The 11,201-nt window shown below is 39.9% G+C and overlaps 2 protein-coding genes across 3 annotated transcripts in view; one reads left to right on the top strand and one right to left on the bottom strand.

Annotated features, from left to right (window-relative positions):
- Positions 1-318: 318 nt before the first annotated feature.
- Positions 319-5,999, bottom strand: LOC108950188 (ubiquitin-protein ligase E3C-like). Its single transcript, XM_026837983.1, has 9 exons — positions 5,917-5,999; positions 4,066-4,135; positions 3,769-3,828; positions 2,884-3,078; positions 2,561-2,655; positions 1,934-2,055; positions 1,262-1,648; positions 968-1,095; positions 319-561 (listed from the first exon to the last, which is right to left on the bottom strand). The coding sequence occupies exons 2-9, from the start codon at positions 4,129-4,131 to the stop codon at positions 319-321; spliced, it is 1,296 nt and encodes a 431-aa protein (XP_026693784.1). The 5' UTR covers positions 4,132-4,135; positions 5,917-5,999.
- LOC100178449 (solute carrier family 15 member 2) overlaps positions 4,592-11,201 on the top strand; it is an 8,514-nt gene continuing 1,904 nt past the window's right edge. The window contains exons 1-12 of one of the 2 annotated variants that reach the window (XM_002121215.5): positions 4,592-4,816; positions 5,429-5,510; positions 5,940-6,174; positions 6,622-6,721; positions 7,097-7,286; positions 7,587-7,747; positions 8,028-8,162; positions 8,681-8,884; positions 9,079-9,204; positions 9,642-9,806; positions 10,397-10,551; positions 10,740-10,986. In XM_002121215.5, the coding sequence (XP_002121251.3) occupies positions 4,754-4,816; positions 5,429-5,510; positions 5,940-6,174; positions 6,622-6,721; positions 7,097-7,286; positions 7,587-7,747; positions 8,028-8,162; positions 8,681-8,884; positions 9,079-9,204; positions 9,642-9,806; positions 10,397-10,551; positions 10,740-10,986 (1,863 nt within the window). In that variant the 5' untranslated portion in view covers positions 4,592-4,753. Of the gene's footprint in view, positions 4,826-5,428; positions 5,511-5,939; positions 6,175-6,621; positions 6,722-7,096; positions 7,287-7,586; positions 7,748-8,027; positions 8,163-8,680; positions 8,885-9,078; positions 9,205-9,641; positions 9,807-10,396; positions 10,552-10,739; positions 10,987-11,201 lie in introns of both variants that reach the window. The other variant, XM_018815185.2, reaches the window with a different exon arrangement.

The following is an 11,201-nucleotide window of genomic DNA, read 5'->3' as shown; positions in this document are numbered from 1 at the left end:
GCCACTACATGGGTTTTGGCTGAGCCAACTTTAAGGCTGTGGTACTCACCCATATAGAATAAAACTACCAACATAGAGACATCACCCCTCAACCCTCCCCCCCACCTATTCTTATGAATCTATAATCCCTATTATTGAGTGTCTATAAACTGCCTCAGTGGGGTCTAGATGGTAGCACCCTGGGTGTTGGGGTAATAGACCTACATCCCAGGTCTCAGGTGTGCCTCACAGAAGACCTCATCCTTATAGAATAGAATCTCTATTACTGAGTGTCCATAAACTGCCTCAGTGGGGTCTAGATAGTAGCACCCTGGCTGTTTAGGGTAATGGGCCAACTCTGTCATAATTCTCGCCCCCATATATACCCATACAGAATACAGAATACAACCCCCCCCACCTATTCGTATGGATTTGCATCTTCATATTAACCAGCAAGTGGAAGGTAATTCCCCCAAGTAGAGAAACATCACGTTCATCGAGACATCGCGTGCAAAACTTGATGAAATTTTCCGAGTTCAAGAACGACCGGCAATCACCAACGATTAGTGAGGTTTCAATTTCCTGGGGAAGTGATGAGATTTGCAAATAATTTTGAAATGTGTGAAACCGTGAATCAGTGTCACCTGCAAAGTTACATACGTGGTAACTTGTAAGCTGGCAAGAGGTGTATGAAACAGAACACCCGTGTTATAACGACTGTCGTTGCCCCACCATGCAAGTATAAATAAGTTACATACGTGGTAACTTGTAAGCTGGCACGAGGTGTATGAAACAGAACACCCGTGTTATAACTCAACCATTAGTAGTATGGGTGTTGGGGTTACCTACAAGGACCTCACCCATGTAGAAAAGAATTGTCTTGTTCATATCAGAACATTGGTCCGTTTACATCACAATTAAAAAAATTCCAGAACTGTTTCAAATTTTCACAAACTAATTATTTCGATTAAATGAAGTTTTTTTTTACAGTTTCCGGTTGAACGATTTCCACGTAATCGTCGTCGTCACTTTCGGCATCATCGCTCGCCACACGAGGGAGTGTAGGTACCAACCAATCAACGATGGTTAGGATGGTGGTCGGGTTCACCAATTGTTCTGTGTACGGANGTTGTTATGAGGGTTATAAGTAAAACATAAGGGTCCAGTGTTCAAGTCCTAGTCAAGTCAAACACAAAAGTAACCCGTTTTAAACACAAAAGTAACAATTTTATCTTAATCTTACTGTCTTAATACACCCCTCTTCCCCTTTTAACAAACTTACCGAGTTTACCATCCAGTAGTTTCACCAGTGATGCCAGCAAAGATATATTCGGCTTTATCCCAGTGTTGCCAGTTAATATTTTCCTTTCAAGATGATTCAAACTCACAATGTTTATGATTTCCATGTCTCGTAACGACGGAAGCAAAAAGTCGTAAATTTGCTGATTCATACGATGACTAAGCATGTCCGTAAAAAACTTTTCAAAAATGTCGGAAATTTCGGAATCGATTTGGAATTCTGGGTTCGAGGCCTCATGCAAAGTCATAGGTAGTCGTAGAAGTTGTAGAAGCGAGTTAGCGAGAACGAGGTGAGGGTTATGGCCACTAGATGGCTCGAGGTCGTGAGGAACTTTGACGTCGAATACTCGGAGCATCGATGTAAAGAATCCTGGAGGTAAAAGTTTTTTTTTTAATTTTTTTGGGGAATTGCAGATTTCCAGTTTCACTGATTGTCGCCAAACGCAGGAAATATTAAAAAACATAACATGGTTTTACTTTATCTGTTTGATACCATAGCGAAGATTAAAAAGAGAATTAACAGCAAAACGTAAGTCGTTAAAACATTAACACTGGCTGTTTGAAACCTGCTAAAGTGTCGAGATGTAAAGAAAGTTAAAAAGGGCGGCTGTTAAACCCAACACTTTATTATTACAAATAATTAAATATTGTTTACCATTGTTGACCAACAATCCCCACATTGTGATGTAATCATCTCCCCAATATTTAGCTTGGGTGAGAACTTCAATGGCTCGCAAGGGCGTGGCCATGTGCGTGGGGGGGATGGTTTGGAGGGCCCTGGGTGGGAAAGGGGGTTAGTAGGGGTTGGGGGAAGTTAAACAGAAAAGGTTGATTCTAGAGATGTGTGTAAAAGTGGGTAAGTTGGGCTATATACTGATACAGGTATAGGGGTTAGAGAATAAGGCATATAAACAAAAGTGCGGCTAAGAGTCACTGCAAAGGCATTAGTCAAAGTTGTTTAATGGGCTACTTTGGAGGGCTCTGGGTGGAAAAGGGGTTACTTATGGGATCGGGGTTTTTACAAAAGTAAACAGTAAAGATTAATTCTAGGGCTGAAGGTAGGAGTGTACCAAGTGTTCGAGGTTAAGGCGTATACTGCCAGCCTGCCAAACAAATATATAAAGTAAAGGTTTACAACAAGAAGTGTTTTCAAAGCACATTGATGCTACCATTGTGGGCGTATGTGTTCTTGGGCAAGACACTTTCTCCAACCCAGTGGTCACTAATGGATTGTCTAAATTATCAGCCATACAATATAGATTCCTTAGAAATACCACTTCACCTGCAAGTTTTAACCAATATTTGTTTCCTTAGAAAATCTGAACATTGTGTCGTCCAATCGGGGGTGAATTTGAATATTTGTTGAAGAAGCCACGTCTGTTGGTAAAAGACGGATGTTTATGTTTGCTTAAAATAGTTTACAAACACACATATAATAAACGTAATCATATAAGAATTTGTATCTTTGTACAGTCAGAAGCATGTTAATTAAATTATGTGATTGATTTAAATTAGAAAGATTTTTTTAAACATTTAAATTTTTTTCCAAATCGCTGTAATATTCCTTGGGCTATAAAATACCCAAACATAGAAATCATAACACACCAAATTATTAAGATCTGAAACTTTTTTCTCGTCGTAAAAATAACAAAGTAATCTCGTCAGTTCGACCAAATTTTGGCCGATTTTCTTTTTTTCTTCAAATTTTCCTCGCAGGAAATTTTTAACTTTTTGTCGTTGCAGAAACGAACGAACTGAAGATTGCAAAATAATCGCGGCTCGTAACCGCTGCCGAGCCTCCTAAGATAGAAATATCATTAAAGCATCTTAATAAGTAAGAGTATGGTTGCTAATTTTTTACTGTTTCAGCTAAAACTTTGTAATATTAATTATTTGTATTTTATTCTACGTGGCTGAGGTCTTGTGAACCTGGTAATCCCTTTGGCTTCAATGCAAGTGCCTACCACTGAACCACAGTAACCCCAGACTGCACAGTATGGCAGGTGAACGTGCGATTTTTTTACAGACTTTTGGTGATGTACGTCACAATTTGTCCCACGCACGCCAACAAAGAAAAAAATCCGTATTAAATTAAGTAAGATTTCCTAACGTGGCTTGAAAATGTACATGCTTTGCACGCAGATTTTCAATAATAGCACGCGCGCGCAAAATAACCGTCTTGCACGCGCAAGATCTCGTCAGGAACTGCCATACTCTGCAGACTGGACAGTAACTAACTATTCCTGCTTATCTATATTACAAAAATACTAAAATCCTATCGGTATCAGCGTAGAGCCCCGAACCCAGTATCCTTTGGTTGCACTAAAAGCCTGAACAGCAACAGCAGTGGTTTACTGTAAACATATTGGAAACACTGCCAGGATAATTCGGTTGGCAACACTGGTGGCAGAGCTAAGCAATTATACAAACTAGAACTTCCCCAACTTCCTAAGTATATACCACACATTATGTGTTTGTACATTATCCTACCTCTCGTTTCTGTCGTTCTTCGTGAGCTTTTTGCAGCAAGTTTGCTTTCGTTAAGCGGTCCTGGTAAACGGGATAGGTTAGAATAGAAACGGTGTTTTAAATGTTAGCTTGGCTCGTTGGCAGTGAGCATGAGGTGTATGAAGTCATAATAAATAGTTGTGTAAGTAAAAAAAGTATTCAAACTTATTTTGACTGCGATTTTGAGGGGGGTAAAGCCCCGTGAAGGAATTCCCCATGTTTATAAACAAAAATCCCCACAAAGATCTAAAAATAAATTCAATAAATAACTAAACCCACCGTTCCGCTACGTCCCCCCAGAGATACATTGGGACTGCTCCGAAAATCACCTTCAAAACTATACATTTTGCTGTAATCAATTAATAAATGATCACAAAATATCTTTATTACGAACAAAACACTCAACAGAACATTCGAGGAAAAAATAAACAAATAATCATGACTAGGCAAAAATGTGATGACTGATTTCCATAGAAACATCATTAAAATAAAAAATAATGTTTTAAATTCATTAAAATTTGTAAAAATTCATAAAAACTGCTATTTTTAGTAAATTTATAATTATTTCGAGTTGTTTATTTAATTTCTTGACCTATTTGTTTGTTAACAATGCAATTGTTTGTGCAGTGTGACGTCGATGCACATGAATGCACGTAACAAAGAAGATTTCTGGAATGTAGAGCAGACGAAACACCGCGGCTTGGTTTGTGACGTAACAACGAGTAGTTTGCAGCTATTGTGAAGTAATAATCGGCGATAATGGAAGATTCTAAAATAGCGCGTTTCAAAAATCGACGATAAATTAATTCTTGAAACATTTTCGTCACAATCGAGATGTGCTCTTTGTTTGTTTAATTATGACGTCATTTCGAGGAATGCCGCGTGTTGCATTATGGCGTAATTTAAACTTAAATTTGTTTATCGATGACGTAGGTCTGATGACGTAGGGTGTGATTACGTCATCAAGATGGAGCTGAACGAAATTAACGAAGAAAAAGCTGAAACAAAGATAATTGGTGGGGGAGATCGGGTGAGTGGGGTAAGATGGGACATATCAATGGTAATATGGGGTAATATGGGTCAAATAACTGGTGTATAGTGGGGGGGGGGGGTAAGATGGATACCATTAGCACCAAAACCCATATTTCCTGATCATGTTTTAAACAACTAACAACGCTGTTTTACAGTCGTGAGGATACGGTTATAGAAACCTGTAAATATTCTTTGTTTAATAACAAATGGGACGATAAAAGTAAATAAAATATAAACCATCTTACCCCACCCTACTATATATAATATTCTGTTGCATCGCATTATAAGTTTGCCTGTGGTTGCAAATATATGATGTAGGCTTGACATCCGCTTATATAAACCGGACACTTATATAAGTCAATATCCTTTCATTGTACTTGTGTGTTGGACTTCGTTCTTGTGGCGGATAATGGGAAACTCAATTTAGACGTTAAAACTTTGCCCTGCTTTGGGGAAAAACAATCACTCACAAAGTTACATACGTGATAACTCGTAAGCGGGCACGAGGTGTATGAAACAGAACACCCGTTTTGTGCCTTTATTTTGAGTTTCAAAAATCTACTTAAATTAAAAAAATAGCTGCGTCGTAACAATCAATGTATTATGACAGGAAAAAGGGAAATTCCCTAAACACGTCTTCTTTATAATTGGGAATGAATTCTGCGAAAGATTTTCCTACTACGGGATGCGAAGTAAGTGTGATGACGTCAGTGGTGACGTATGAAATGACGACGTCAGATATGAGTAAAAAGTTGTGGTTACTGTGGTTACTCGTAAGCGGGTACGAGGTGTATGAAACAGAACACCTGTGTTATAACGACTGCCTTACCCGCCATGCGAGGATAAATAAGTTACATGCGTGGTAACTTGTAAGCGGGCACGAGGTGTATGAAACAGAACACCCGTGTTATAACGACTGTCGTGGCCCCGCCATGCGAGGATAAATAAGTTACATACATGGTAACTTGTAAGCGGGCACGAGGTGTATGAAACAGAACACTCATATTATAACGACTGACGTTGCTCCGCCATGCGAGGATAAATAAGTTACATAAATTCATTTTTATTTTCTTTTATTAATGCTATCCATTTACTCACCCATTTAACCCACCTTCCCACAGCGGTGCTCGTCTTATACGTTCGAAACTTCCTTTTATTCGACGATGACACGTCCACCTCCATCTTCCACGCCTTCACCATGCTTGCTTACTTCTTCCCGCTAGTGGGCGGTATAATAGCTGATTCTTATTGGGGGAAATATAAAACCATTGCTTATTTATCCATCGTATACGTCATCGGTCACGTGTTAAAGACAATAGCAGCGATTCCATTCATACCAGGAAACACGACACACACGTAATTATGACGTATAACAAGCATTATTATAGATGACTATATGTATAGTAGGGTGGGGAAGATGGGACACCTTTCATTCTATTTTCTCGTCCCATTTGGTAGTAACCAAAAACAATCAAAGAATTATAAAACCGTATCCTCGAAACTCCCATAGACCGTTTTTAATTGTTTAAAATACGATCAGAATATTTGGATACTATGTGTTAATGGTGTAGAGTCTTACCCCACTATATAGTAGTTATTACGGTTTAGTAGCAATGCCCTTTAGTTTTTTTGTGTGCAAGTACTTTTTATACCTGTGGCGTATTTTAAACGACTTGTGTTTCAAATCAGTTTTTTGGCATATATATATATATGTATAGGGCGTCGAAACGTTTCCAAACAAATGCTAGTGCACCGACTAACCAGGCAGATATTTCACACCAACTAACCGACCTTATATTCCAGGATACTTTCAATGTTCGGTTTATTATTGATAGCGGTTGGCACGGGGGGAATCAAGCCATGCGTGTCATCGTTTGGAGGCGACCAGTTTAAACCGCACCAGGTATTTAAGGAACTTTGTGACGCTACTTTGTTTTGTGGTCCGGATTTAGTCAAATAATAGAGGTTTTGCCCAGAACAGGAACAGCATAACCGAGCAAGTTCCTTTCGGACGTACGAAACGTAGTGTAGGAAAGTGATCAAACAAATGTGACCAAATCTCAAGTCATTTTTAAAGGGCCTCACTCCCAGATTTTCCCCGCCCTGCGAGCGAGGATTTATAAGTTGCACTAACCAATACCCCTTCCAGGTGTTAAGTTACATTCATTCATACTTTCAATCTGTGCTGGAATAACGGGCCACATCTGGCCGGAATCCCGTGTCCTCGACAATAAGATAAACAAATTACATTCGTTCCATTATTCATATCCCTTCCCAGGTTTTATACTTGAGTCAATACTTCGCCATGTTCTACTTCTCCATCAACGCTGGTGCTCTTATATCGAAGTTCATAACCCCAATGTTCAGAGCCGACCTTGATTGTTACCCCGGCCATCATGGGCCTAAGTACGATGAATGCTTCACTGTGGCTTTCGGGGTTCCTGGTTTGCTGATGCTGGTAGCTGTAGGTGAGTGTGTAGGGGTTGTGGGTTCGAATCCAGGACGGGGTGTGAGTTTATAGGCACAATGTATTGTATTATGGGTTTAGCAGCCTCGCTTTATTTGACAAGTTTTCTCAAGTAGTTTTAGCCATGGGGTTTAGGTGTTTTAACGACAGTGGTTTTGCTGCTAATTCCATTCTCTTCGTGATCTTCGCTATCGTATTCGAAGGTATAGATAAAACATTATATTTAAGTTGTAGGGGTCCTGGGTTCTAATCCAGGCCAGGGTTGGTTATTTTAGACTAACCAAAACTGATTTTTTTCCAGGATTCTTTTTCGCGGGGACGAAATATTACACCCAAGTTCCGTTGGAGGGCAGCATATTCTGGAAGTTTTGTAAATGTGTTTACTCTGCGTTACGTAACAAGTGGAGAAGGAGAAAAAACGAGGAAGGAGAGGAGCATTGGGTGGATTACGCGGATGCTCCGGTGAGTGGGAGCATTGGGGAGGAGTGGGAGCATTAGGAGGGTTGGGAGGAGTGGAAGCATTAGAAGGGTGTGGTGAGTGGGAGCATTAGGAGGGTTGGGTAAATTTTACCTCATGCTCGCTGTCCAAAAGTTTAATTTGGGCCATGGCCGACTTAATATATTTGAGTATGATAAGTTTTGGGCAATTACGCTTGAATATTGTTCAAACACAAGCATACCTTGTCTTATTTACACCACCAACCCGAGAGGTTGTTTCAATTCATCATAATTACCCCGACAGGAATCACTAAAGCGTGACACTAAATACGTCATGGGGATTCTTCTTCTCTTCACCCCTCTCCCTTTTTTCTGGGCTCTCTTCGACCAACAAGGCTCCAGGTGGACGCTGCAAGCTTTGCAGTTGGACGGGACGTGGGTGGGTGGCTTGTGTATGTTGCTGGGTTTAAAACAATATAATACGTTGTCAATGGCTTATAGACCAGCTCCCTAGTTTAGTCGAAGTAATGCTCGATGCCGCTACAATTAGAGATGTATGCGTCCTTGGAAAGACACTTAACTGCAATTGTTCCAACCCAGTGGTCACTAATGTGTTGTTTAAACTATCAACCTCATAAAAAAAATCACCCACAAAGTTACATTCTAACACTTCAATGTCCTGTTCAATCCTCTGTCCAACAAAACCCATGATATATAACCTCCTGTGGTATATAGTAGGGTGTGGGGGGCAAGATGGGACACCTTTAGCAGATAATATCCAAATATCCTGATCGTGTTTTAAACAATTAACAACGGTCTATAGAAGTCGCGAGAATACGGTTTTATAATTCTTTAAATGTTCTTTGTTTCCTACCAAATGAGATGAGAAAATAAAATGAAAAGGTGTCCCATCTTCCCCCACCCGACTATAAGCCGTAACCCAACCTACATTTACAGGGCAGTTTCTACATGAAACCCGACCAAATGGACGTCATCAACCCACTTCTAATCATCACATTGATACCTTTGTTTGAGACGACACTATACCCATTATTACGTTACTATAACGTGAACTTTTCCCCCCTCAAAAAAATGACGGCTGGTTTGATTTTGGCGGGAGTATCGTTCTTGTTTGCAGCTGGTCTACAGTTTGCCATCGATGTAAAAACTAATTAATTATCGAATAATTAATAACTTATAATATTATGGATATTATTATCAATTTTGACGCATTATAATGAAGTATAAATAATCTTTCAACGGCTCATCTGGTATGGAAAATACGACAAAGGGGTTTGCTTTATGCCTGATAGTGACAGAATACAACATAATATGAGGCGTAATGACGTTTTTAGGCTGATTTAACTCCACTGCCACCTAGCGATCAATTCTCTGTCCGCGTCATCAACCTATCTCCTTGTGACGTCACTATGACGTCATCGAATCCAGATTACAACGGTATTATGGTGGGAACAGAAAAGGTAAAAATATTGTAATAATATATGACTGTGTTATATCTGGCCCTGAACTAATGCTGATGAAGTTGGACGATTCTCGTGACGAAATAAACAATCAAGTGTTCTGAAGTATGTGACAGATAAAAAACAAGTCCAGCAAATAATTTACTAAAAAAGAAATATTTCGCACGATGACATCATCAGTCTCTTATTTATAATCAATATAGTAGGGTGGGGGGAGATGGGACATCTTTAATACATAATATCCAAATAGCCTGATCGTGTTTTAAAGAATTATCAACGGTCTGTGGAAGTCGTGAGGATACGGTTTTATAATTCATTGAATGTTCTTTGTTTACTTCCAAATGGAAAGAGAAAACTAAACGAAAAGGTGTCCCATCTTCCCACACCCTACTATATATTGCGTATAAAATTAAAGCTACATCAATATACCACCACAGATTAGCGACACCCAGTTCAAGTTCGTAGAAACAAAGGAACCTTTCACCTTATCCCACGTCACGTGTGTAGGAAATGAGGTACAAACTAACTTTAACGTAACTTCCGGTGAAGGAAAAGTGATTGATTACGTCATATCCGGGCTGCTGGGGGAACATTCGATGTTGGTGAGTCGAATTAAATATTGAGGGGGGGGTGTTCCTGGACATGGCACTTAGCGACAAGTACGCTGATGGTGTACGCAACACTACGCCATGCTACGCTTCACTACGCCATGCTACGCATCACTACGCCATGCTACGTAACTACGCCATGCTACGCATCACTACGCCATGCTACGCAACACTACGCCATGCTACGCATCACTACGCCATGCTACGTAACTACGCCATGCTACGCATCACTACGCCATGCTACGTAACTACGCCATGCTACGCATCACTACGCAACACTACGCCTACGCAACACTACGCCATGATACGTAACACTACGCCATGATACGTAACACTACGCAACAAACGTTGTCGAATTGACGGGTCTCGAAAATTATGCCCAAGAGCTTATATAGGTTTTAGTACCGTATAGTGCATAGATATGCTATGTATCTATTTATGGTGTATGTATCTCTATTGCATGGCGTATGGGACGAAACATCGGTCATCGAGATCATAATATAACAATTTACAGAAGATCCTTTAAACTGAATTACTTAATGTTTTCAATTAATATTTTAATAAATGAACATTAATATCGATAGAGCGAGATGGCGACCGCGAAACCTGAGAATGGAAGATCCTCTGTGACGTTTCTAAACCCTTATGATGTCACAAACATAGTGGTCAACGCGTCTGGTTATGAGGTCACAGTGCCTGCCAAAGGAAGATCGAAACCTGTACAAGTTAAAAGTGGCACGTGAGTAATGACGTCATTAGTTGGTAACGTCATGGGTTTATGACGTCACCAAATCCTTACAGAATCTATTATAAAAGTAATTGACGTTAGAAGCGTGAGTTCACGTCATTTTTCGATGACGTATTTTTTTTAATACTATAGCATGAAGGTATGACGTAACAGTGACGTAACACAGCATGCTTTTACAGATCAAGTTACCGAATATACGCTGGTACATCTGAATACGAGGGCCGGTTAGAGGTCGGGGTTGGAGGGGTGTATACTGTAGTTCTGGTGGTAGGTGATGACGTCAGAGCCATGAATACGTCATCAGGGGTGTTAAAGGACGTGAACACGAATAACATTAATATTGCTTGGATGATACCACAGTACTTTGTGATCACAGTAGGGGAGGTTTTCCTCTCCATTACTGGGCTCGAGTTCTCTTACACGCAGGTATGACGTGTGTGTGTGACGTATGCGTGACGTATGTATGTGGGAAGAGACAGTATTTCTTCAATGTCCTTGGACAAGACTTTTGACGACAACTGCTCCAACCCAGTGGTCACTAATGAGTTGTCTAAATTATAAACCATACATAAAAAAATGAAAATATCCAAAAAAAATAATTACCCACGAAGTTACATACATGGTAACTCGTAAGCTGGCAC

The sequence above is a fragment of the Ciona intestinalis genome, unplaced genomic scaffold, assembly GCF_000224145.3.
Source record: "Ciona intestinalis unplaced genomic scaffold, KH HT000043.2, whole genome shotgun sequence".
Lineage (NCBI taxonomy): Eukaryota > Metazoa > Chordata > Ascidiacea > Phlebobranchia > Cionidae > Ciona > Ciona intestinalis.
The sequence above is the reverse complement of the archived record's forward strand: the minus strand, read 5'-3'. Positions and strand labels throughout refer to the sequence as shown.

Coding starts and splice junctions, on each gene's coding strand:
- LOC108950188 (XM_026837983.1), bottom strand. CDS start 4,131: ATGTATAGTTTTGAAGGTGATTTTCGGAGCAGTCCCAATGTATCTCTG. Junction 3,079..3,768: donor AAGAACGACAGAAACGAGAG/GTAGGATAATGT, acceptor TTTCTATCTTAG/GAGGCTCGGCAGCGGTTACG. Junction 2,656..2,883: donor TTTCAGATCTTAATAATTTG/GTGTGTTATGAT, acceptor TTTTACCAACAG/ACGTGGCTTCTTCAACAAAT.